The sequence below is a fragment of the Manacus vitellinus genome, unplaced genomic scaffold (assembly GCF_001715985.3).
Source record: "Manacus vitellinus isolate BGI_N305 unplaced genomic scaffold, ASM171598v3 scaffold_22_pilon, whole genome shotgun sequence".
Lineage (NCBI taxonomy): Eukaryota > Metazoa > Chordata > Aves > Passeriformes > Pipridae > Manacus > Manacus vitellinus.
The window spans coordinates 3,985,876-4,013,839 of NW_021939632.1; the positions used below are offsets into that span (position 1 = coordinate 3,985,876).

General features: G+C 41.0%; 1 protein-coding gene across 1 annotated transcript in view; it reads left to right on the forward strand.

Moving 5' to 3' along the window:
- The window catches only part of ADCY5 (adenylate cyclase 5), a 206,289-nt gene that overhangs the window by 141,351 nt on the left and 36,974 nt on the right, over positions 1 to 27,964 (forward strand). The window contains 5 exon segments of the mRNA XM_025895076.1: positions 7,010 to 7,121; positions 7,298 to 7,425; positions 11,009 to 11,167; positions 11,345 to 11,486; positions 20,826 to 20,966. Of these exon segments, the coding sequence (XP_025750861.1) occupies positions 7,010 to 7,121; positions 7,298 to 7,425; positions 11,009 to 11,167; positions 11,345 to 11,486; positions 20,826 to 20,966 (682 nt within the window).

Genomic DNA, 27,964 nt, shown 5'->3' on the forward strand with positions numbered 1-27,964 from the left:
TATTTGGTTTTGCCTTCCTCAAATAGTTTTTCTTCCCAAAAGGCTATTTATTACTCCTGTTTCCAGTGAAAAATCAATCTGGTTAAATTTAGCCTGCTGAAATAGGGAAAACTTTTAACTCAAAATGTTTAGAGGAAGAGGACAGCAAGTTTTTCATGTTTAAAATAAAGAAATGAGTACTGATACTGCTTAGCTATAGCTAAGTTCCAGTAGCTGGGGCTGCTACTCAAGCTTGTAAACTGCAAACCTAGGGAGGTCATGGAGGAAAAACTTTTCCTTGCATGACTGGTGCATTCTTCCCCTTCTGGCTTGAGATTTCAGGATCTAAATTTCTTCTAATTTCCTGTGTTGATAGTGAAGGACAGAGCACGGGCATTGAGGTGAGGAGCTCTGACCATGATGGAGAGTACGGTGCCATTTTTCTCAGCAGCTCCTGAGCGCCAGCAGGACCAGACACTCTCCATGGGGCATTCCCAGGAGCACATTCCTAACAGAGCTGCGGCCCAGCATTTGTGCTGGGGATGTGCATCTCCCAGCTGAGCCCCCCAGGCCCTTCTGACCTCCAGTAACACTCGCTTGAGAGCAAACATGGGAAAATCACGTAAAGGCAGGGCTCTGCAGTTTATATCTTTGCAGTGAGCCGTGCTGTCGTCATGCAGTGGCTCTGGATGGCAGCCTGCATGTTGCCACCGGTGTCTTCAAGAGGCCATCTGGTCTCCTGCTTCTTTGTGGGTTTTTGCTGTCACCATATTCAGTTGGCATGGTCTTCCAAAGTGAACTCCTCAAATATGGGATGTGGGTTTGGTTTACATTTTTGGCAACTTGGGAAGAGCAGCAGGAGGCTTTCTGCCTTTTGCTGTAAAGAAATAGGTGAAAAGGCTCACAGTTTTCTGGGGTTTTGGTTTTGTAGGGGTTTTGTGTATATTTCCTCCTTTTTTGTGTTATTCTCTCTTTTGAGTATTCCTTTGCTTATCAAAGCATTTGTGTACATATGTGCCTTCTCACCCTCTTGAGCAAGGGGGAGCCACCAGTTAAGATGGAGCACTGTCATGGTGCAGGACAGAGTCCCACTTCCCAAGGGGGAGCTGTGCCAGCTGATGTGTCACACAGAAGTACCAGGGCTCATTTGAAACAACAGGTGATTTCCAATACTAAATGGATCTTCTCCAAAATGACCATTTATGTTTAGGACAGAGAGTGTTTTTGTTTTTTTTTTACTGTTGTGGTTTTTTCCATGATCATAGGAAAAGGAAAAAATTTAACCTCTGGTCTGTCTGATGTCTTGCTGTTCTGGAAAACATTTTCTGCATTGCTAAGGCTAAGTTCTTAGCCTGTCACATAGACATCCCTAGGGAGAAGGCTGATGTTCTGTTGAGACCTGTGTAGTCTAGAAGTAGCTTGCAGTCCTTGCTGGACCAGTCACTGAGCTGTCACTCTGCACAATGATCTGTGTGGGCCACTTCACTCTCCCTGGGTGGGCTTTGCTGCCTACACATGTTGCCTGATCACAGTCCTCAGCTTGTTTTGGTTTGTCCTTTTGTTGTTGCTGCTCTCAAATTCAGGAGGGAAAGAGCATGGTGAGATGTCCTCAGTGTTTCTGGAGCTGAAATCCTATTTCGTGCATAGGGTGAGTAGAAGAGAGAGCACACAGAGGACTTCCATGCCAACCCATCCCCAAGTAGCTATAGTTAGGAAAGAGAGACTGGGTCTGTCTTGATGCTGTGTCTATCCTAGGAGCTTCTAGATGAACTTAATACTATGTTTATGCCACTAGAGCTGGAAAATAACTTCTGGGCTTACAGTGCTAGAGAGGAAATGGCTGCTAAATGGACATCCAAGTGCGAAAATTGACTCATTTACTGAACTGGTCAGGAGATGCTCCCACCTTGGAGATACTCAAAAGACATCTGAACATGGTCTTGGGTAGCCACCTCTAAGTGGCCCTGCTTGAGCAGAGGGTTAGACAAGATGACCTCCGGGGGTCCCTTCCAAACTCAACCATTCTGTGATTCCGTGAAAGCCTAATTCGGTGTTAAGAGCTCAACACAGCCTTTCGAGTGAGACTTTTGTCATCTGCATCCCAATCCATCCTTCTTTATTCTTCCTTGTTCATAGTATGACTTAATGACATGCAACACCCACAACAGTGGAATGTGTTGGAAAATAACAGTAGCACCCTGAGACATTGTCCTCACCATTAGCCAGGTGAGTTCACTGACAAGTGTCTACAGCAGCTGGTTTCCTTTTGTTACACCTTTGCTTGTGAATGCTTGTATCTAGTGAACCATGGTTACTTTATTATGACACATTAACTTTTTCTTCCCTTGTAGGTAGCACTCGTTGTGGTAAAATATCATGGCTTTGATTCACATCCAGTCAGATGCACTTTGCAGTTATTATAAGTCATTAAACCTCACCAAGTCTGGGGTTTTGTTCTGTTTCCCATGCAGTGCCTGTGGTGTTTGGTTTCCAGCAACACATGGTGTTTATATTCATGACTGGCATTACCGTTGTGATGGTGATAGGGTTTGTGTTTCTTGCCTTGCTTGATTTATGTTGCGGCTGGCGTGCATGGCACGCACATGTCTCGAAATAGAACACGACTGGTTTTTTTGTTTTTACATTAGAAGCACTGATGATTTAATTTAGCATTTTGAATAATCCTGCATTTGCAGGGAAACCTGTGTTGTGTCCCTCCTTTGATAACTGTACTGGCTTCAAACATTAAGGGCTGCACTTCAATCTCTGTAGATGTGTGTGGTTCTTAAATGTCTCATGTGGTTTCCTGCTTCCCACCTTGTCCTTGGCTCTTGCTACTCCTTACACTCTTCTTTGCTTTCAGCCAAGATCTCTCCCCTTGCAACACTCTTGCTAAGAAAGTTCTGCTTTGCCATCTTTTGTCATTGAAAGATCCTGTGATGCTTCTGTCTCGAGGTAGGTCGGTTGTGCAGTCACAGCAAGGATAACCTGACTTACAGGAGATAGTTTGAAGTGGCCTACAGTGGTAGGACCCCACGTGCAGAGGGATGGACCTGGACCTGTCCAGGTATATCTTTACTATTGTGTGAATGCATTACAGACCAAAAAATGGGAAAGCTTAGCTCAGCACATTGGGAATTTTCTCCTTGTCTCTGCATCCCAGCTGTGCCTCCCTCCATTTCCCCTCAGTCTGCCTGTGCACTGTGTGAAGCACTGTGCAGGGAGCATCAAGCACCCTGCCCATGGAGGCCTCACAGGTCACCTCACAGTGGTGGTTTTGGTAAGAGCCAAGCTCAGGCAGAGGCTGAAATTCCAGTGGCAGCAACAGCAGCCAGAGCTGTGTTTCCAACCTGCCCCATGCTGCCCATCAGACATGGACTAGTGGACTCAGCAGGAGCCAGCAGCTGTGGGATGTTCCAGTCCATGTATCTGCCTTTCCTGTTCCTCTGCCTGAGGCTTGGGTGAGAGCAGGTAGGTATCAGCCTGGTCTGTAAGCAGAGGGGAGGATGGCAGGATCTGCCATCAGACTCCTTTTCATCTTTCTTCCCTGTCAGTGTCATGAGCCACTTAGGGCAACAGGCAGAAACTGAGCTTGCCTTCTACAGTGATGAAATCTTTAGCCAGTCCTTGCTGGAAATAGGAACTGAAATAGGAGCTTAGGAAAGTATTCACCTCTACCCTATAACACAATTTGTGGTACTTTTCAACCAAAATAAAGCAGAAAGAATTTTTTAAAAACTTATAAAATTAATGATAACTCCTTTTCTTCTTTGTCTTTCCCAGAAATAAATCATTTTCTGTATTTTTTGAGGTCATACCCTGGTCACTGCTGGACAAAACCCAATCAGATGGTAAATCTGAAGACAGTGCTGGAGTGGAAAATATATCAAGAGCTCTGAAGCCATTACAACATTTTAATTACATGCTAAACTGGTTTTTCCACAAAACAGTAGCCTTCCAGATGAAGGGACTAGGACTCAGGACTGATAATAGTTGCTGATGTCCAGGCTGCAGATTATGTGGTCAATCCCTTCTAGTCAGCTTCAGCTAATAGTACTGCTAAACCACTGCCTGACTTATCTCATGATATTTTATAGCTATAATAATAATTTCATCTGACCTTTTGTTGACCACTGTCATTTACTGCACATTTTGGCACAAGGAAGGCCTGTTACTGGCATTGTGTTCCCACCAGCAAGGAAATCACATGCCCTCTGAAGACTGACAAATAGTTGGCTTGAGTTGTGCCCTTCATCACAATCATCCATCACCACTGTCCTTTAATAAAATCTTTTCACTGCTAGTGGTAGTCTGACATGTAAGTGTGGAGTGAGAAACTAAGGGTAGTGGGGAAGCTGTGTGTTTAAACTCCAAGGCTTCTAATCTGGCTAAGATGCACTGACAGGATTGGGAGATGCTCCTGCAATCTCACTATGTGTGTTGTGTGTATAAGGAGATAGGTATAGCAGGATTCTTTTGTAAATGAAAGTTCTGACTAAACACAGGACTAAGATCATGTGCTATTCCATGATGGCTACTGTAAGAGAAATCTATTTTTTTTCTAGTTGCTTCTGGATTGTTGGTTATTTTATAGGGAGCAAGCTGAATTTAAGGCTTACTAGGGCTAATAATAAAAAGACAGAAGTGCTGTAGGACAGCACCACTTACATGAGGCCCCATTCCTCCCTTGTGGGTCATTAGCAGGATTGGGAGTGATAAACCTGGTTGTCATCTCTGCTGCTGAACCTGCAGTGCTGGCAGGAGTGTGGGGAGGGAACAGATTAGGCAGGAGGAGTAAAATGTGATTTAGTGGCTTTCAGAGCTCTTTGCTGAGAGCAGAGGACAGAGGCTTCAAGCTGGGTTCCTGTTTGCAAGGACTGTTTTCTCTGACCATTGTGTCCTGTTCTTTCTCCAGTCTCCTGCCACAAATGTGTCTCTCCCCTCTCTGTCTTCAGTTCCCAGATCACTGCTCTGTCCTCTGCCATCTCCCCCGCAGTCATTTCCATACCTCGATGAGGTTTTCCATTCCCTGCAGCCCTTGTACCCCAGACAGTGTTGTCTGGCAGCTCAGTGGTGTGGCTGTTTGGTCGCAGAGCAGGTCACACACAGCTGTCTGTCTGTAGCATGCTCAGGTGCTTCAAGAGGTTCCTGTTACTTGGTTAGCTGACATAAATCTGTGTGTAGAATAGCTCCATAGGTCTCTGCTGATTGCTTCATTTATGTGGTTGAAAATATTGCTGCAATTTAACTCCTAGAAATGTCTGATCCATTTATCTATCATGATAGTAATGGGGAATGGAGGGAACAACCTTCAGTCATTTATCCATGTTTATTAGGACACTATGCTAGCACTAGTTTTCTGAATCAGGCATGAGCAGAAGGCTCAGGGCATCCCTGCTTAGTATTTTCAGATACACCCACTGCTATCTGAACGTCAGAGGAAGCAGCTGATCTTTATTCCTCCTGTTCTAACACGTGGCTGTTAAAACATGCACACAAGCAAAGAGTGTGAACGTGTCCAAAAGTGAGAAATTTGCAATTTGTCCCATGTTGGAAGAGGAACGTGCTTGCAACATTTTGTCACTGCCACAAGAACTGGAGACATTTCCCATTTCAACATTACGTATTAGCACGTGCTTAAGTTGCTTAGTGAGCAGTACAGACTTCTCTAAGATTTCAGCTGATTTCAAGTGTGTTTCTTTAGAAGGTTTATTTTTATTTGTAAATATGTAGAATCTTAATTTATTTTTGTGTATTTTCTCAAGTGTTTAAAAATGGTAAAGTATATTTTGATTCAGACATCCCTGCATTCCTGTGTTGGTTTTTTTCTTGTACATTTTAACATCAGTCTGACTAACAAAGAAATATTTAATGCAATATGTTTAGTTGATGATTTATTGAAGTTGAAATGTAGAAGGAAAATATGAAAAGCATGCCAGAATTGAAATGTGTTTCAGGATTTTTGCAAAAAATACTTGTGAAAATATTTTTGTTGGGTTTGCTTTCTGTCTGAAGACATTGCAGGGAATTCCAACTGGAAACATACCTCTGCAATTTGCCTAAAACATGTTGGAGTTTTATTTTACAAAGAAGAAACCATTCCAAAGTGCTTGTTGTTTAGACTTTTAATTTCTCTTCCAAGTACAGCTTGATGCAATAATTAACTTCAAAGAACAAATCAACCACTGGCTAAATGTTCCAACATAAAAGTAGAGCTTATGAATTTTCTATTTAAAAAAATATGTGTGCATACATACATTTTATCTTAAATCTGTATAGATGTAGTCTGGTGCTTGTTTTACTGAATAGTTTTAAATTTGCCATAATAACTGTGTTTGATTGCAAGTCAATATTTTCCAAGTCATAATTATCAATGAGACAGAATCTTCTTCCAGTTTAAAAAAACACAGAGTCCTTACAATACAAATTAAAAGTGATTAATTGAAATTAAAGAGTCATTAATAGTACTTGTGATTCAAATAATTGTGCTTTCAAAACAGTCCATGCTGCTTTTGTAGGGCTTTCCCAGTTATTCACTAGAGAGGGACTTTATTTTGTGGCTGCACTTGGACAGCAGGAGAAGCAGGCAGAAGGGTTAAGACACAGGCAATGTTATTGAGCTGAGAGGTTGAGGGATGTGAGTACAATGGCTAAGTGTGGATTTTATAGCTGGGCTAATCTGTTCATTGGGTAGGACTGCCTTGTTGTTACTGATGTCTGACAGCATTATCATGCCACCACCAGCTCCCAGCGTACTGTAAATTTTCTGGACAGGGGGTGGAGTTGGGGGGGATGACAGACCTTTCTAATTTCTGGAGGGGATGAAGCCGTGTCCCTCAGGGCTTTATGTATGATAGAGGCTGTGGCATAACGTGACATTAGGGTTGCTCATCTCCTTGTTGCTATAGCACTGGGGCACCCCTGTGTTCTTCCTCATCCCTGGACTTCTACCTCAGAACTTACACAAAATATCAGCAACAAATTTTGTGACACTTTCTCTTTTTTTTTTCTTGTTCTCTTTTTTCCCAAGCATCCTCTTTGCAGACATAGAGGGTTTCACAAGCCTGGCCTCCCAGTGCACTGCTCAGGAGCTGGTCATGACGCTGAACGAGCTCTTTGCCAGATTTGATAAGCTAGCAGCTGTAAGTCTTCCATTATAATTTTGTTTTCTCTTGTTTTTATTCTCCTGTTGCAAGAATGACATACTGTGCTTGTTCACTGGATTTCTTAAATATTCACTGCCCTAAAAGGCAAGCTATTGCAAGCATGAATATAAGCTGAATACTTCTTTCTCCTTTATTATTCTTATTTTTTTTAGGAGAACCACTGTTTACGGATCAAGATCCTGGGCGATTGCTATTACTGTGTGTCTGGATTGCCAGAAGCAAGAGCTGACCATGCACACTGCTGTGTTGAGATGGGAATGGATATGATAGAGGCCATATCGTAAGTACCTTGTGCCCCACAGAGAATCTCGGGACAAATAGCAAGTAGATTCTCTTTCCTGTTAGGTCTTCTTTACATTAGAAGCAAGGTAGCCAAGCCAGAGAACCCAGGCCAGCAAAAAGGGAAATCACCTAGAGCAAAAAAACAGAATACAGTAAAGGTTTGACAGCAGAAAGGCAGACACTTGTGCCCATCACACCCACATGGATATCAGAGCTCAACCTCCTGATGAGAAAGGCAAAGGTTACTATAATTACTGGAAGTCTCATTCCCAAAGGAGGATTGCAGTGAATTACAGAATTGTCAGTTCAGAAGATTAATAATAACTTTATTAAATTTCAGTCACTATTCATTTATATATCTTTAAGCCAGCTTTTTACTCACCTTAAAATTGCTCTACTAAGGCCTATCTTGTCTGGTTTAACTAATCCTCCTCCATGTGACCCTATGCCAAAAATGTCAGATTCAAGACTTTCTTACTTCAGTTAAATTAATTATTGAAATAAAGTTGGTCTGGCACAGACTGGGACAGATCCATGGTCTTTTTCCTTTATTTCCATTTATTTCCCCATCTTTAAGTTTTTTCGTTTAAAACTTCTTCTGTAACTTTGCCTGGTCCTGAGATCAGACTAGCCACTTGTTTGTCCAGACCATTCCTATCTTTAGAGAGTAGCAAATATGAGACCCATATCTAGTTTTATTACTTGGAGGATTACAGACAATGTTGAATGTTTTTTGCATAGGACATGAGCTTTCACAGGCCAATTCTTTCAGAATTCAGAGAGGGAAGATTTATTTGTTCGTCTTGAGTGTTTACAAGTTTAGGCAGAAAGTTCAGTCAGTTTTGGATGGTAACTGAGCTGACCTTGATATCTGCACCACCCCTGCTGCACAGACTCTGCTGTTTTTTCCCTTCTCTTCTCTTTTTTTGGTTTCGTGAAAGCATCTTCTGAAGTATTAGTGGTACCAAGAGGGAGGTAGAAGATCTCTATGCAGTTCTCCTCTCATTCCATACAGTAAATTGATGGAGTTTCCACTTCAACTTGATAAAACATAGAGCTACCTATTTGCTCAGCTTGGGACAGCACATCCTTACCATTGGAATTTCTGCAAGGATGTGAATACACCCTCACACGTCTCAGCTTCATTTTCACAGTGCAGCTGCATAGGTTGAAAAGCAGTGTTTTCACCCAGGAGTTCCCATTCAAAGCACAGTAAGCAACTGCATTCCCTTGGTTTGTATACAGTGTACACTGTTAGGACTTCCTAGCTTTCCTTTCCTGGTTTTAAACTCCATTCCTTTGCACCAGTCTTCTTTTGGGGTTTGTATGCAGCATGCAAAATAAAAGGAATTGCAAATAACGAGTTTTCAGTAGCTCTTGAAAGAATGCTGTTTCTTCCATGTGAAGTACAATTAAGTGTCAGGTGACAAAGGGTCTTGTCAAGCACAAGAGGCAGCAATTTTAAGCCACCCGCCCTACAAAAAGAGAATACTGTGTTTATTGCTCAGGAAAGTCTCATCTTCTGCAGTAGTTGGCCTGATGAAATCCAGAGATCTTCATGCATTTCTGTATAATTCCCCACAAGGCTGAGTAACACTAGGAAGTCTAGACTTCATTGATTAACTGCAACCCACCTTACCTTGGAATAAACAGGGAGCTGAAGTGCACTCAGTGTTTGTTTACAAATAGCTCTTCAGCAGCCTTTAAAACTTGTCTTCCCCTTGATGTATAATGAATGCATTTAACAATCTTATCTCTTAATAAGTCTGGAAGGTGACTGTTCTCACTACCCCTGTTTCCCCACCCCTATTCCTCCTCCCCTAAGGATCAAGATAAGAGGTTTCACAATTAAGGTAACCAGTAGCTACTGAACATTTGATTGCAGGCTTCACCAACACTGGGCCCTGCCTGTAGGCTGATTTCATCTGTGCACAATAACAGCAGGAAGTGTTACCCCAAATAGGAAAGATTTCAAGAAAATTGTTTTCACTGTACTGCTGGTATAACTTATCTAAAAAAAGGGAAGGTAACAAAGGATATTTCGCTTGTCTATACAGAATAACAAACATTTGTTTTCTGCAAAGTTTAGACAAAGTCCCCTTCTTACCAACGACTCTATGGAGAGAAGTTCCCTGGTCTTGTGTCAGTAACACGGCTTGGCAGAGGGTGCAGTAGGTGTTGTGGAGGGAGGAACTGTTGTCCCTGCAAGGGTTATGGCTGCAGCTGCATTTTAATTACCCCAGTTCCTGTTCCTTTCCCAAGCGTTGTGGCTGGAGCTCTTTCAGTTTGTAAGCCTGTGACACCTTACCCATATCAACTTCCTTTTTCTGGTTGAGAATCTCTGATGCTTGTAAATAAAAATAAGGAATATCGCTTCCATGAGTAGGTAGTGAAATGTAGGATAGGGATCATAAGGAAAAAGGAACTCTGTGACGATGGGAGCTGTTTCAACAAGAAGTCATCTTGGACAGTGTTTTAAGGGGCATATTGCATGTGAGGAGTGAACTAGAGTCCAGAATCGGTCTATCTTTAATCATGCAATTTCATTAATAACTAAAGCATAAATATTGGAACTGTGTTGATGTTCGGGAGTTGGGAGGACTTACCTGTCCAGATGATGTTATCTAGAAAAGACTAGATGAACCTGAAAACCAAAGAGATTGAAATCTGATAGGTGTAAAGTACAAGTTCATGCTGCAAGGAACTAACTACTGAAAGGAAAGGACTGTGCTATGTGATGTAGGTGAATTTGCCTGTGAAACATGGACATTCTGGGAATGATGTGATCACCAATAACGAGAAGCAGAGTTGTTCTGATGACCTCTTCAAGACTGTCCCCTACCCACACTCCTAAATATATTTTCCATGTGAACAGCTCTTGAAGTTAACTTTTGCCCTAAAACGGCAAAACCCACAAAGTATTCCAGTGGTCATTTTGGGAGTAAGCAGAGCATCCAAAAACCTCATTAAAATCAGAGCTTGAGTATTTGTAGCTGCCTGTTTGGAGTGACTGCAATAGATGTGGTTCTCTGGTTTTGCTGCTCTGACTGCAGCTGTAAGGCCTGTTCAAGCTTTCCAACTTCAGTGGGGCATTTCACACACATATCATATTTCATCAGTGGAAGAGCAGATGCTTGGTGCCGTGAAGACAAATTAAGATCTCTGAAATCATTTCCCTTTTCTCTTTGCAACATGCTATTACTCTTAATGAGACTGAGTGCTGGCAGGTTATGTCCAACTTTGGTATGGAAATCAGAGACCAGCACTTTATTCCTCTTAGTGCCCCAAAGGTAATTTTTCTACGAGTTCTCAACTTGATCCTGAGTTCAGTGAACATGGATTTACTCCAAGAGCTCCCCATTCTAATTAGTACTCTCCTTGGCCAACCTGGCCATCCAGGAGCAGTACAGCTCGTCCGGTTTTGTTCTGCTGTCCTGTTGATGGGGATGAGCAGCACTATGTGTATGTGTGAGTAATTTATGGATCATTATGGATTTTTGTGTTCCGGATCCAAGTTTATACCGCTGACTACAACCATGCAGTTTTTTGTGATGTCCCTTTTTCCCCGTATCTTTTTTCAGACTGGTCCGGGAGGTGACGGGCGTAAATGTCAACATGAGGGTTGGAATCCACAGTGGGAGAGTTCACTGTGGGGTCTTGGGCCTTCGGAAGTGGCAGTTCGATGTGTGGTCCAACGATGTCACATTAGCCAACCACATGGAAGCAGGGGGCAAAGCTGGGTAAGTTGCTTCATCAAAACTGTCGTGTTTATCCATGAAACTTCCATGATAAATCTGTAAGAATAGTGGCATGGCTAAATAAATTGGGCTTTACTGCTTGTTTGTTCCAGCACATGGAACTTTTCCCTGACAGGACCTGGCTTTTTAGGTGATAACTTTTCTTTTGTGTCATTGAAGGCGCATCCACATCACGAAAGCAACCCTGAACTATCTCAATGGAGACTACGAGGTGGAGCTGGGCTTTGGAGGGGAACGCAACGCTTACCTCAAAGAGCACAGCATCGAGACCTTCTTGATTGTGCGGTGCAGCCAAAAACGGGTAAGACCAAATAAACTAAGGCAGGCTTAGGTACTTTTAATAACTTCATGGTCTCTGACATACCAAAGTAGAGTGAACACCAGCCTTTATAGATGAGTCAGTTGACCTGCAGTGACAAAAGTTCCTGTTTCTCTCTCCTCTTCCTGAACTTTTTTGTGCATAGCAGGGAGTACCCACCATCTACATAAGGTTTCTGCATCAAGTGCTTTCTAGTTCTCTCAAAGAAACTGTCCTGAGTTGTTTTCAAAATCACGTTGAAGAATGTTGTTAATATAGATATATATTTTGTACAAGTACTTAAAGCAATAGATTAAACCCACAAAGATCTCTTCTCTGCCAGAATACAGAGGTGATTTTGTCCACCTGCTCACCAGATAGCCATGAACATAAAGATTAGAGCAATTCCTATCATTGCTTTTCAGCCTCTGTTTCTGAAGATGGGAAAAACTGGCCCTCTGTATTGACAGATGATCACTGTGACAATAGGATGAGATCATACCTACTGCTATGACACGGGTCAGGCTGCACAAAATAAGGCTACGAGGGCACTGCTGACTTGAACTTGAATCAAATCAAACTCAAGTGGACTTCAGCCAATATATCTTCTTTTTGTGACACTGCCAAGAGCAGATGTTATCAGTAGTTTGTATTATTTTTTAAAATGGTAGACCGTAATACTAGAAAAGGACCTTTTTGATCATCTAGTTGAGCCCAACCACTAGTATTTCTCTAAGCAATTTCTGCACTATAGACACTGCTTTGCTATTTACAGCATGAGCAAACATATAAAGATTGGCCTGAATTGAAAATAATTTTAAATTTTTCTGAATCTAAACCAATTAAACCTTCCCACAGCTGTAAATACGACTGCCATGAGATTAAATGAATTAATGTTTGTGACATATTCCAATAGCATGGAACTTATACAGAAATACTTTTCTACCATTGCCTCATTTCCTGAGAGAATGGAAGCCTCAAATCTCCTTAATGGATATTGTGTAAAAAATCTCCAAGAAAATCCCTTATCATCTGCTGAAGAGAGAAGCTGAGGTTTTGGTTTCTATCTGCTCGTAAGATAAATCTCATTAACAATTGTCAATCTTTGAAAGAGGATTAGAAGTTGCAGTGCAAGATTATTGTTTCCTGAGCGTTGCTGCCTGTCAGTGGGCCAGCTGATGTTTATACCTAAATCACGTCTTCTTTGCTGGGCAGATTTAAGAACATAAACCAAAATACCCTTATGATTAGACCCCATCTCCTGTGGTGGAGAACCTGTATTGGCTTCTTAAGTCATGCAGTCACCAAATTGTCTGCATGACTTTTGTGGAGAACTGGAGACTTCTCTGGAGAGAAGAGGCAAACATAAGATCTCAGGACTCTGCTAGTTGCCAGTGTAGACAAAAAAATCGAAAACAGAGACTTCAGAGCACTTGGGACTTGACTTCATTTTTGAACACAGGGCTGTATTTTGAGTCGGAGACTGGATAGAGACTGAGAAGAGATGTGGATTCCATTCCAGACAGATTTTGAGGAAGTTTCATCTTTGTGCCTTGATTTTCCCTGGTAAAATAAAACAGACCATTATTTTCACTGCTTTATATGTATTTATTGCAGCTCTGTTACATACTGTAGCCCTTAGCTGGAGTCTCTAAGCACTATTGTAATGCTGCTGTACGTAACTTGCTGCATCCCAGAGAAGCCAAGAGCTGGGACACGTGCATGGCATGTGTAGTTATTGGGCTAAACTGAAACATAAATAAGCTGCTGCCCAAGGCCATGGATATTAAATGTTTAGAGTTTGAGGGGCTTCTGGTTTGCCCATACTGTGCAACTTTCATGCTCCCATAGCTATTTTTTGTCTCTTTGTGAACAGTTTCATAAATCATAGAATGGCTTGGGTTGGAAGGGACCTTAAAGATCACCTCATTCCAGTCCCCTGCCATGGGCAGGGACACCTTCCACTAGAACAGATTGCTCAAAGCCCCATCCAACCTGGCCTTCACTTCCAGGGATAGTGCATCCACAGCTTCTCTGGGCAAGGTGTTCCAGTGTTTAAAGTTTTCTCCCTGTTTAATTCATTTTAACATAATACAAAAATCAGAAGTGAGAAAAGATTTCTCCCACAGTCAGCTCAGTCAGTCTTGAATATTTTGCCTGATGCCAGGCAAAGTTGTAATAATTCGGTTTTTTCCTTTCATTTCTGCTTGTTTTTAATGACTTCCTGCGATGTATTTAGCCAGGTTTTCAATTCAGTCTGTTCGAGTAATGGCCATAAAATGTTCACCTAACTTAGTAACGGGTTCCTGTGAGTCGTGTCTGGGTTCCTGCCGTCCTCACACACAAGGCACGGGGTTGGCATTGGCCTGAGAGCAGAGGCACAGTTAACCCAAGTAACTGCTTGCCTGAGCTATTCCTCAGTTCCCACAGGCAGACTTGAGTTATCTGAATACCTGGTCCATCAGTCCCACAGCCATCAAAACCCCACAATACCATGAGTTACGATAAATATATAAAATGTAATGGAATCTGTTCCATACCCTTTCTGCTTACTGATGCCATGGGGAGCCATAACTTTTTATTTTGTCTTTTTTTGTTTGACTTTTTCATAGTGTTAATGCCATTTCTTGGGCACAGAGTAAATGGAAGGAACATTTATCTAATATATTTGTTCCAGGAACTCAAACTAGCTGCTTCTTTGAAAATACTTTTTTTCCTCTTCCTTTTTAAGAATGCTGTTAACTGGAATATATTCAGTTGAGTTTCAGGAGGAAAAGGCTAGATTCTGCTCCCTCAGTATTTAATAATATCCCTAGAAATTAAAATGTAGTCATTGTTTTCTGTCTGGTACACAGAAGAGTTGCTTTATATTAAAAGAGAACAAACTGCAAAGTTCTAAAATCCAATCTGTTTAGGTTTCTTTCTCTCCATCTTTACCTCCAGATCTGCCTTCACCATTCTGTTTGCCCTGCCCTGTCATTCTGCTGCTTTTGTGGGTGAGCACTTGCCTGTGAAGAAGGTAATGCTCAGAAACCTCAGAGCAGTGCAGGAGTGACTAGTGTTACAGCATTATGGCCCCCTAGATAGAAGTTTTCATGGTTTTTTAAAAAAGCATAGATCCAAAGTTCCAAATCTGTTTTCCTTGAATTTTGATAATTAAATTATAAAACAGTCTTAACTGTGTGAGATACGAAGGGCCATGCTTTTCATTGTATTGTGAGCCTAAATATATATATTTAAAAGTATATCTATTTATGTATGTGAAGTAATTTTTGTCATAAAATTAGCAGGCTCTACCATAAAGGTCTGTTGAATCTTTTGCTGTGGTTTTTTTGTTCCCATTTGTGCTAACAGTGGGCTGCTCTAAAACCTAGTTGTCTGGTGCCTAGTTGCTCTGGTTGTCTGGTGTCTGCAGTCAGTCAGCAATTGTAATCCCTCTCTTCCTCTCAGCCTTTTCTCTTCTGAGACAGACTCTTCTAATGTCTTCACACAACGAAGAAGGGACAAGCACAAGCTCTCACATTTTCTTGGTCATCAAAAGGAACCTTTACCTTTTGCAAAGTTGCATTATCTTGGTGTCTGCTATTTATTCTGTGATGAACTTTTGTTTTTTCTGATAATGCAGTTTCTGTCTGTGATCACCAAGAGAATGATCATACAGTTTGTACACTTGAATGTCTCAGATCCCATTTCTACTGTGCTGGTCCTCAAATGTCAGGTACTAATACTCCTTTTCTTCTTATCTATCAAATACCACCTCTGTTTATCTCATTAGCCAAGTCTGTCATTGCTCACTTGCTGCCAGATGAAATAAGAAAAAAATTCAACAAAATCTGTCCCGAGAGTAATAATTAAGTAACTCCACTAGTAACTTTTATCCAGACTAATACTTCCTCATTCAACACCATCTCTTGCCACTTCACTAGAAACCAACTCTTTGCCCAGCTTCATATTCCCCGTCTGTCTTGGCCATTAGTCTCCAGCACAGCACTTTGTCAAATGCTCCATGGAAAAAACAAAACCAGTGAGAGCTACCATATTTTTTCTGTTTAGAAAAACTTGGATCCAAGGCTGTTAATCCAAGCCCAGCTGCTCTGCAAGTTCTGTGTCATGATCCCTGACTAAATAGTTATTAAAAATATCTGTTACCAGAATTGAAATTGCAGCTGGCAGTTTCCCACAGATCTGGGATGGAGGTTGTCCATCTGACTTCAGCACATCACATTTAAGTTTTCCTTCCAGACATGGTTTAGTGGGATTTGGCAGTGCTATGTTTACAGTTGGACTCAATGATCCCAAAGGTCTTTTACAACCTAAATGATTCTGTGATTCTAGGCTTTCCATTTATAACCCTATCCTTATGAGCTTCTTCCCTTTTGCCTCTACTGTGGCAGTGGTGATTGCATGGACAGAAATAATCTGTTCCTTCAGTTCTAGAGCAATGAAGAATTTCTAGTTTCTATTCTCCTTACATGATATAGGGCCACTTACATAAGGATGACTTCTGTCCTTATTTAATAATTTTCACATTCCTTTGAAATATTCATATATGTTTCTAATGGACTTAATACCTTAGCATGGAAGAAATACAAGAATTCTCCAAGGAGATCTTTGCCTTTCTGCCATTACTGGATTTGTGTCTTCATTCTTTATCAGAAAATCTGTGTTTCCAGATAAACAGCAATTTGTCAGTTAGAATTACTAAAACTGTTGCCCACATCTCAGTGATTCCCAGACTTAACCCCTAGGCATTGCAGTGGACTACACAACATCACTCAGAACGATATCTTTACCCTTCTGCAGAGTGGTTTTGTTTTATTCTACACTTTTTTTTTAGTTTACCCTGCAGACTGTAGCATTCCTAACACCCAGCTCTGGTCCTCTGACTTCACAACTTTTATATCTGCCCTTCTGAATTTTATTCAAAACATCTGTCCCAGTCGTTACTGCCATCCTGTCACATCCCTGCTGTTCTTACAGTACTCAATTTAATTATTGTTGTCTTGTCCAGTAGTCCCAGTTCTTGTGCTGCCCAAGTTTCTGGCATTTGTGCAGGAACATGTCACTTGGTGGTTGCTGGTAATGTTTGCTCTTCTCTGAGATCAGGTGCTGCACTAATTTGCAGAACCATCACAGCTACTCTTCCCAGCACTTCTAATCACTGGTAAAAGCTCTACTCTGAGAAGGGTGGAAAAGCACGTTTGGAGGAGTGGAAACCAGAAACCTGAAGGTGAATAGGATTTTATCAGAATATTAGGTTTACAGCTACTTTTACTGTCCTCATCATGTCAGAAGTCTGGGGAAATGCTTTGCTTTGAACATAAGTAGAAACAAAATGTGCTTGTCAACAGATGAGCAATACTGCTGACCAAACACACTGGTGTGTTTGAGAGCATGAAGTCTGCAAAGGGAAAAAATGTTTATTTTTTTCTAATGTCTTTCAATTGCATTAAACATGGGCGTTTCTTTAAACAATAGCAGGTACACAACAGTTTCAGAAAGGATTGTTGATGGTGACCTTAAAACAGCTCAACAAAACTTTGGCTGTAACTCCTAGAAAAACAATTCTCATTCTTTTCTAAATAACGTCCTGGAACTCCATCCAGCTGAAGAAACAAAATGGTCCTTTAAATGTTGAGCATGTGACTCTCCTAAAACACAATCAATCTAATGTGATGATTCCTCAATTTAACACATTTAATCAGAGCTCAGCAGGGTTCCACTCATGTAGATTTATGAAGGCAATGGTTTGGAGCATGTAGCATTGCAAGAAATATCATTCATATGTCAAAATGGCTTCGACTTAAAGAATAATATGTAGCTGAATCTGATATGGCTGATCCATGCTCAGATTTCACTGCTTTGTTGCACTGATAGTGATCATCTGTTGGAAAATCCTACCACACATTAAAGAAGTAACAGGCATTCTTGATTCAATTGATATGTATAAGAAAACCCCAGCTCTTTCTGCAGTTTTGCTGTAACATTACTATAGCTCAGTGTGTGGGAACTGGTGGTGGGAATACAATAAAACCTCTGGGAATAAGATTTACAGTCTCTTTGTGAGCCCAGATTTGAAAAGTTCCCACAACAGCTTTCTGGAGCTTAGCCACCTAAAATCTGAAAAACTCATTGCTGTCAGAAAGTTTTGCACCTGCTCCCGTTGTTGGTAGTACCTGTAGTGAGTAGGACTGAAAGGTATCACCACTTTTCTTTCTGTATTCTTCTTTTCCAGTCTTGTTATGCCTCTGTGCAAATTGTCCTCATGCTGTCACTTAGCCAGGAAGAAACAGAGAAGGCATCCTCATAAATTTCTACAGAGGAGCTGTGACCCTCCTAATTCTTCATTTTTAGAGTTTGTTATTATCATCACCCACTGAACAAGTGATTTTGCAGAAAATAAATTACCTCAACTTTTAAAAATATTAGGTTTTAATTTTTTTTTTTAATAAGTGTTGATGTTAACAGCAAAGCCCTATTGTTCAGGATAATGTAGTAGCACATGTAGTGTGGGAAAGCAAAAATGCACTATGCTTGTATATAAGTGTTTTAATCTGATTGGAAATATTGCTGAAACATAGTACACAATCCAGTGGAAACCTCCTACAAGGGGTGGGAGAAAATAACTGCCAGAGTTCATATATTTATGGTGCCTGACCTCATGGTTAGAAACAATCTCAGAAGTATTATTTACCCACTTGTCCTGTCCTTACCTCAACCCAGATGTGTCAATAAACATGTATGAGGTCTTTTATTTCCTTCAAATTCATCAAGTGATGCTTCAGGTATGAGGATCACTCACTGGCAGAGTGGGGTAGGATGTCTTTGTGCATTTTGGCATTAAGGTTTTTCTCAAATTCTAACCAAATTTACTAACTCATGGGCAGAAATCTGGCTGTATATAACTTTTATCATCTGTTGATGTAAAGGCATTTGTAAACTAACCAAAGGCCTTTGCTTTTATGGGTCCCCAGACCAGTTTCAACATCTGGGTTTTTTGATTCCTTTTGGTTGAAAACCCTTCACTAAGTTGGAATAAAATGGACTGACAGTGTTGCTTCTGTTGTTGAAAACAATATGTATTTGCTTGGAGATAAGGAAACTGTATTTCCTACTGGTTTTCTGGCATCTCATCGTAGAAGAAAGAAGCATAACTATGAAAAATATTGCATAACTGCAAAAAGACACAAGAAAGTGCTACAAATGATGGCAGAGACTATAAAGAGCAGTTACTTTTAAAAAACAAAACCTCAAACCAGCTCAAATCTGGACATCAGCATTGGATCACATTAATGTATTTTTAGAAACATTTAAAAGCTGTCTCTCCTGGAGGTTATCCAGTGGCTCTGTCATGATTCCTCGTGTGAAAGTCAGCTGGTGCCAAGCAATGGAGTTTTCAGCTCTTGCAGATGAAACAGTGGTGGGTTTAATGCAGGGCAGAGATGAAGTGGGAGGCACTTGCTGTCCTGGGGGTGTGCAATGTGGGAGCACACGTGGTTCTCCCCCAGCAAACCTCCTGAGGAGCTGACAGCTCCCTTGGGATCGCTCCCACAGTTTCCTTGTGAACCTACACTTGTTCTCCTGGCTTTGTGGTAGAACATCTTTGCTGGCAGCCTGGAGCTGCAGTGACACTGCTGCTGACTGTTCTGGGGCCAGCTGAGTGTCCAGCTCAGGGCTCCTGTCCCAAGTGGCATTGTGTCCCCAGCCTAGTGGCCATGAAGCCTCCAGCAGTACATTCCTGGGAATGTTTGGTGCCTGTGTGGTGAACTGTGGTCTCATGGGAAGTGTTGTCATCATAGCTGCCTCTTCTTTGCAAGAAAAGAGAAGATGATTTCCCATGCTTGTCAATCAGGCAGTTCTCCCCATCACTGAATTTTAGCAAACCTTTTTAAATTTCTTTTTAAAAATTCTAATTTAAGGCAACATAGCACTCGACATTTAACTCCCTGGTTACCATGGAAATAACACCAGGTATTTTGCAAACTCCTGAGAGGTACAGGTTACAGTGAATAGTGGGGAATCAGAATAAATAGGTAGGGAATGCAGACTCTAGGCAAGAAAAGATGCAGACCTACTTGTTTTGTCATGTAACACTTGAACCAAAATCCTAGAGCTGAAAGCAACCGATGCTTTCTTTTTAAATAAATCAATTGTCTGAATACTTTCTGAAATCCAAAATTAACTATTATGTCTGGGTTTTTTTCTGTAATCTCATGGAAGCAGCAATTCTCTTGAAAAAGTTTAACCTCTCAAGTAATAAACACCCTACCTTCTGAATTCTCAAGCTCTCCAGAGTTGGTCTCTTTTAAGCAAGGATTTAATAAGTGCCAACCCCTCTGCCTTCTGAGTCAGGCTGCAGTGCAACCCTTGCTAGAGAAGGTGCATGGGTTTGATCTTGTGCAATAAACCCCCATCTTTCTGCAGAACACATTCCATGTGGAAACCTGCCTGTCTTTTTGGCCAGGGAATATATTCAAAATAAGGAAATAATCTGCCTGTTGTTTAGGCTGTTCTATGCTGTGCTTCTGTGCTCTTGTAGCTGGTGTTGAGCTTGAATGAAACCTGTCCAACAGATCCTGTGCAAACTTCACGGTAAGCTCTGTTGCAGCCAAGATTCAAAACCAGCTCCAACAACAAAAATCAAAGACTTTGTTCAAACTTTAGGCATGTTGGTGTCAATGATAAAATTTGAAGCAGCATTAGGATAGAGGAGACCATTTTGTCACACTCTGCAATTACATTACCCTTAACTTATACACAGTTAAGTTGTTTGCAAGGTTTACATGCTTTCCTTGGCGTGTCTGGGAATATGCTCCTGCTAGTGTGGAAAATTATTTGCTTGTACCTATGGAGAAAGGTGCCCTTTGTTCCCATAGCTTCAAGGAGCTTAAAGGCTTCTGTTCTTCAACCAGATCACTCTGCGAGTTGTTTCTCTTCCAGACGTAACAGATTTTTTGTTTTTTTGAGGGGTGTCTATGTAGTATCTTAGCTTGGAACTGCAATTTTCTATCTGAAACTATTCAGTTTGATTCAGTTTACTAGGGAAAAAGGTAGATATCTCCATTTTGGAATGCTCCCCGTGTTTACACAGGTTATGGTGGTTACTCAGAACAAGTAAAGGAATAAAATGGTGGGCCCCACTTAGGGGCAAGTGTTCTAAAAATTGGGAAGAGAAAGAAATGGTGGACCGGAACTGCTTCTGATGAGCAGCTGCTTCATAGAAGTTCAAGGTGCAAAACTGACTCTTGGAGTGAGGGATCAGAAGTCAGAGATGCTTGGAGAATGACTGCCATGTAAATGTTTCAAAATTTTTTCTGCATTCCTCTCTTGTTTGTATTTCAGAAAGATGAGAAAGCCACGATAGCCAAGATGAACCGTCAGCGTGCGAATTCCATCAGCCATAACCCACCACACTGGGGTGTTGACCGGCCCTTTTATAACCACCTCGGAGGTCACCAGGTCTCCAAGGAGATGAAGAGAATGGTAATGTCTTGCTTTATGGACATTAATTTATTTTCTTCCTAATACAGCATTATATATCCCTCCTGCTTTGTCTGAAGGTTTTTACAGCCCTGAGGGTGTTTTCCAAACGGGGGTGTTAAATTCTACTTTGACTCCAGAAATAACAATAATTGGTACATGTGGAGGTGAGCGGTTGTGAGATGAGACACAAGATTGTTTGAGAGGAGAAGGGAGGCTGAATGGCACAAAGAAGCCTCTTTTGTCTGGCTTGTCCCACATTCTGAAAACTCATCCAGGCCATGTGAGAGAACATGATTGTCTGCAAAAATTGCTCAGTAGCTCAAGCATTCAAGCAGCATCTGACATACACTTCTATTAGCTCATTACAGCAAGAAACCTGCAAAGGTTTCTTGCTTGCATTATCACAGATGCTGCTCTCCATCTCTGAGCTACATGCCCATGTGTCCTTATGGGTCCCAGGAATCATGCTGCTGTGTTTAACTCTCAAGAATACATTCTCAAGTACATGGATTAATTGGCCTAAGGTAGCAGGCATCTTCATTTCTTGCTCATACCTTTCAGTCTTTCTAATTTAAAATGAAAAAGAGCTAGTTACCAATGCAATTGGACTGAGGGCACTTTTATGGCTTATTTTACATAAAGCTGTAGGTGATATCTTTGTTTCCTGCAATGAAGACTAAGAAGATAGTTTCTGTTATAATGGTTATTTTTAATAATAATACAGGTATTTAACACCTCTATAATTGCATGAATATCTGATTGCTCTATAACCTTATTTATGTGGGTTTGACCCTTTATGCACAGTTGAAAGTGTGTATTTGCTGCCCACTTTGTTGTCCATAGTCAAAGTTCTGCTCCACATCACCAAAACCTTAAAGTATTCAAAGAACTCTTTAACAGGAGATTCAATCTCACAGCTTAAAAATTTAAGTATGGCTATAAGCAAGTGCATAGGGTGTGTTCTAATGGGAAATGCTGGCACATTTATTAGTAGTTGGTGCTAATATTATTCAATCATTATACTATTTTACACTGCTAAACCAGATTTCTTAATCTCCATAGTAATGTTTCTTTCATTTCTCAGATCTCCAAATGAGGGCTTCTGACAAGATCTTACAGATCAGTGGAACTGCACATTTTTTATGTGGGCTTTCAATAGGGTGTGCTCAATAGGCATGACATTATTAGAAGAGACTAATCACACTGGCACATAATTATAAGTTTCTTTGAATAGCTTTTAAGGGGTTTTTGCAGCCTCCTGTTCAGAAACAAGGTATATGCATGCCAAATGGTATTATGCTTCTTGGTGTTAATTACAGTTTGCCGTGTCTAGCTCATTGTTCAGTTGGAAAAACATAATTATTTATTGAAATACCAAACTGAGTCCTAAAAACTTCACTGCCCCTCATTTGTAGGAGGAAAGGCTTATCTTTTTTTTTTACCTTATGTTGAACCTTTCCCTGTAATGCTGTTTACCTTTTTGAAAATTCAGCAGGTCAGAAAAGCTCTTCCACTCAATCTGCTTCTGTACTGTCTCTTGTATTAAGCTCTTTTTTGAGAAGCTGATGTTGCATGCATAAGGCTGTTTCTTGAAAACCAATTTAAGCCTGATTCAGATGTATTATTCTCATATTCAGCTAGACATTTTGTTGTTCTTGTGGACTATTTTTTAAAATCTGTTATTTACAGTATTTCCCACTGCTTTATGTTTGAGATCCATTAGTGAAAATGAAAACATGCTGCTCCCAGTGGCCTAGAGACCATTTTAATATCTACTAGATGGACATTTTATTGGTTAAATCACAGGAGCAATTTCTCCACCTCCTGTCTTAACTCACTCTGTGTTAACTTCTAATTTAAATATGCATTTCTTTGTACCACCCAACTCTGCACAGCACTTTGTAATCTCTAACATTGTGTTACATGGATGCTGGGTGTGCTTAATGCATGCAGAGTGAGCACTGGCTGCAAACTGCCTGCTTAGAAATACAAAATACAGAGAGACAGAAGGGGAGCAGAACTACAAAGGCTTTTATCGGTGCTCCTCTGGGATGACATGTCATTGATCTTGGTAAGCAGCACCGGCTTTCAAACCTCCTGAAAATGTGCTCTTTGTTCCACATTACCCACCTTTCCCCCATATCCCTTGCGTGCAATTATATGTAGTCTTTTTTCTTGGTAGCTATGAACACGTAAGGTTGGATTAGTCGAAGCAGTATGCCAAAGGCAGGCAGTGCAATATTGCCTTTCTCTTTAAAATCTGGAGCTCCTTAGCCCTGTAATTTCAAAACAGGTATTTAAGAGGGTAATTGTGAGATAGTCCTCAGGCAGGAGCCAGGTAATGTTGCAGCGATGTGCAGTTACATTATATTGATATGTAGATATGAATACATTTGTGTGTAGGGAATAATATGGATGGTTATAAAGGGCACTGGTTTTTGTTACAAATGTAAAACATTTTGCATTATAAAGAAAACCACATTTCCAGAAAAAAAGAGAGACGTTTTTTTTGTGGCTCTACTTAACAATTCCCCAAAAGAGAATACTAAAGTTCCCTGAATTGCATTTTTGGGAAGGAACTGTTATATTTAATAGAAAATGGAATTATTTTGGCCATTTTTCTTTTCTGTGAATGCTGGCTCTGGTAGCTGTCTCTATTCTTAGGATATATTAGTGGTAGTCCTAGATGAGAGGGATTAGTATCAAAGGTAACCATGTATTCCTTCTTTTCTCCTCCTCTTTTGTCACAGCTTTTCAATGTGCTGCCATGTCTGGGCACATCAGCAGTGCATCCGGTGGGGTTGGTGTGGGACAGCAGCCCGGACAGTGGCATGGGGAGGTCTTTGACCCCTGCTTTTTCTCCATGCTGTGGCTTGGAGCATAGCCTCCTCTGGGTCCAGCAGATTTTCCACAGTGCTTTTAGACTGTTTTTCCCTTGGGCATCCAAGAGTTTATTCAGGCACTTGCATACACATATGAATAACACAAAATATCTAACACATGTCCATGCAGCTGTAATTTAAATTGTCCTCGAAAACCAGAGTTGCTTTCCTACTCCCACCCTGCCTAACTGGGGACTGAGTCAGCTGGGATTGCAACTGCATCAGTTTGTCCCATCCTGCCCAACAGCCCCTCCACCTCCCTCCTGCACTGGTCTGCTCTCTAGACCATCACAAGTGCTTCATTTTCCCTTCTCATTGCTTAGCAGTGGCCTTTCTTATCGTGCAGAGCCCCCAGGGAGGCAGCAGGCTGGAGACACTGATGCTGCCCATTGCTGACCATGACCCCCGTTAGCTGGTGGAGGCATGGCCTGGAGAAAGTCAGTCCTGGGAACTGGGCTGAGTTGGGCTGCCAGGGATCAGTGGCTGCCCCTCAAGGACAGGTAAATTTGCAGCAGAGGAAGATTAGATAGAAATGCCCTGGGAGGCAAAGAGCCTTGCTCTGAGCTGTCAGGCTCTGCTGGAGCCCTGGCCCTGTGAGGTTGTTGGAGAGGGTGATGCTGCCAGCAGGGAGCAGGTCGAGGGCAGCCTTGCTCCCCCTGGGTGGGCAGAGGAGCCTGGACTGGATCAACAGAGCATGAACAGAGCCAGAGCACAGCAGAAGAACAGCAGAGCTACTTTCTATTTTTATTGGGTTTTACAGCTTGTTTTCTTGTTTCCTAAACAAAAGCAATCAGTCCAGGACCAGTGACTGTATCTCTCTGGAAATGCAGACTTTTGTGCTGCTCATTCCCCCAAGTCTCCATACACAAAACCTTGTCTTCCCCACTGTCTGTCTAGTCTAGTTTTTAATTGCAAAAGGGTCAAAAATAAATGGACTTGAAAGCATTTGAGAGTACAGATATATTTATAGCTATAACAATATTTATACACCACTGAGAAATACTTTGCTTTTCCCAGTATATATTTCAGAGTGCTTTTATAAATATTGATGGATTTTAGACTTCTGGAAATAATATTCATGTCTCAATTTTCATCAGCAAAACAAAGCTACTATTAAAAAAAAAATCAGTTTGGGGATTGTAGTTGACTGAAAGAGGTTTGTTGTAAACAGCAATAAAAAGGCAAATGTTGATACCTCCCAAAATTACAAGGCTGTTCTAGGTGACAAATGATTCTCTTATATCTTTTACCCTGCTCAGCATTATTAGGTTTGTATCTGGAAAACCACATCCAGTTTGGGATTACATCATTTAGGAGGATGTGGATGAATTAGAGATAGCCTAGTAAGGAAAATTACAAATTAGTAGAGTTTCAATGTGTGACCTATAAAGAAGTGTGGAAGTATTGTGTTTGCTCAGTCTAGAAGGGAAAAGACTGATTAGAAACAAAAGTCTTCAAATACAGGAAGGTTTGTAAGGACAAAAATAATGATAAATCATTCTCCATGACTGTAAAGGACTGGATTAAAAATAATGATCCTAATTCGCTGAAAGGAAGATCTAAGTTAAGAAAAAATTTAGATGCCAGAAACAGGCTGTATAAGAAGCTTGTGGAATCCCTGATTTTCCTGAACAGATTTTAATTATTTTATTCAGGGCTTTTCAGTCTGGAGGGTGTCACAGAATCCTTTGCAAATATAGAAACAATAACATTTAAAAGTCTGTATTAGGAGAATGTATATGGAATAAAGAATATAAGAATAATATGAGCTAGTTGTAAAGATTTTAGAAAGTTTCCAACCTAGGCTGCACAGAACTTCATGGCATCAATTTCCCCCTTTGTACAGGAGCCAGCTCTATCTGCAGCATTTCTGACAGATATTTGTCTAGCCCTTCTTTGAAGACCTCCAAGGATGGAAATCCCACAGTCTTACTGGGCATCCCTTTCAACAGCTTGATGACTTTTCTTGATGTTTTGCTTCACGTTCCCTCACTTCAGTTTTAAACCACAGTGCTGCATGAACTATTCACAATTTAATTTGCTCTCCTTTACAGTTAGTTACTTTCTCTGTATTTGAAGGCTATTACCATGTCTACACAGCTCTGATTCCCTCATCAAGTTTGTTCCCTACTCGGTGCTTTCCGGCCCGGTGGTTGTTCTTGTTCCCCTCTGAGCACTTGCCATTTCACTGACAAGAGGGAGTGCCCACACTGAGCCCAGCACTCATACTGAAGTTTTATTAGTGCTACCCAGAATATGTTGGTCCTTTTTGAGGTCTTACAATCAGACTTGACACAGCCTGATGCTGTCTGGGTTGCAAAAAAAAAAAAAAGCAGGCATTAATTGTGCCATGATATCTACTCATCTGTGGAAAGTCCTGCTGTTGGATCTTGAGGCTGCCATACATCTTTCATATTTGTTTTACACTGGCTAGTATGACAGACTATAGCTTGTTCCAATGATGCATGCTTTGGGGAAGGTTTACTTCACAAACAGGTACCTCTGTGTTTTTATAATCAAATATGAGCAGAGTGGCTAATGGGATTATTGAGTCCAGCTGTAGATGCCTGGCAGACTTCCTTTTGTTTTTTCAGCTGCTGGAAAGGTTTAGCATTAGGAAGTTTAGGAGCAGAAGGAGGAAACCCTGAAGATTGCAATACTGATTTCAGTCTGACCATGCTTCTGTCATGACTCTGAGTACAACTAATGAAGCATTTGATTTGAAATGAAATTGTGTATGGCATCGATGTTAGCTACAAAGTAAAAACTGAAATAACATCAAATAGAGATTATATATGCGTAGGAAATACTACTGCATGCAGATGTTAAAAGATGTGAGACAAGGTTATAAAAATGGACCGTGAATATGGCTGGTGCAATAAAGAACAAGCTTTTCTTTCAGGTAGGTGCTGGCTGATTCCTTGTGGTGCTGCTCAGAGCTCTCTGCACAGCCTTCTACGTGATAGTTGGTTGCTTGGTGTTTACTTTCTAATGAAACAACACTGATCTACAAGCCTGGTCATTCAACCATAGAATATAATTTTTTGTCTTATTTCCCCTGTCCTAAGTCAAACAATTCTTTGCATGTTGCATTGTAAATACAGCTCATTTCCTCCCTTTATGTCTCCAAGTTGCCCCTACAATAGAACTTGTTACTTGGAAATCAAAATTGGGGAACAGGTGCATCAGAGGAACAGATGCTGTAGCTGGTTCTGTGCCAACTCTACTGCTTAAACATCAGAAATGATTAAAATTTAAAATAAAGCTCAATAGGACAAGTTTTCCTCAGTCAATAGTGCAGCTCTATCAAAGAGAAGTGGATTTGAGTCCATGAATTAGGCACCGGCGGTTCACCCTCCTTCTAAAGGTTTCATTTAACTGCAGGTCACCATTATCCTCTTTTCCAGCAATCATCTGCTAAATCTGGTAATTGCAACACTGACGTCAGCAAAGCTGGACAGGAGCACCCAATGGAGAAGAATTTGACCCACTATTTTTTCACTGCTATTGTAGTAATCAAGCTCGTAATCAAGCAGAGGGAAACTCTCTAAATCCTTTCTGTTGTAATCTCCACATATTGCTATAGACCTGGGAGGAAATTGTTAGTCTAGTCTGGGTTTCATAGAGCCAATTTGGTTTTGATAGCTCGCAAACAGCAAGGGGAGGAATCGTATCCTGCAGTTACACTGTGTAATTGCTGTGGTATTTACCTGGAAAGAGGGTTTGCCTGATTCACATGTTCCGTGAGGTCTCATATAAATGAGTGGGAGTACAGTGTACATTGCTCAAATTGTCAGAGGCTTCACACAGTTTTGTATCCTCATCTGCTAACTTAGCTTTTATGCTAGTTGATCAGGGCTTTGCTTAAGTTCTTTAAAAGAGGGATAAGAGTCAGCAAGATGCAACAGCAGGTCTGCAGCTGCTTTTGTGAAACCTAGGTAGAGTTTGATACTTGCTTTTAAGTCTTGCACTAGTAATTTTTCCACTGTTCTGTACCCTTTTCTAGAGTAAATCTTACTCATATGGGAAAAGGTCATTTGAATTGAGACACTACTAAAAGGTATCAGACTGGTTTCGAGTGGGACTAAATTAAGCCTACAGAAATAAAGATACAAT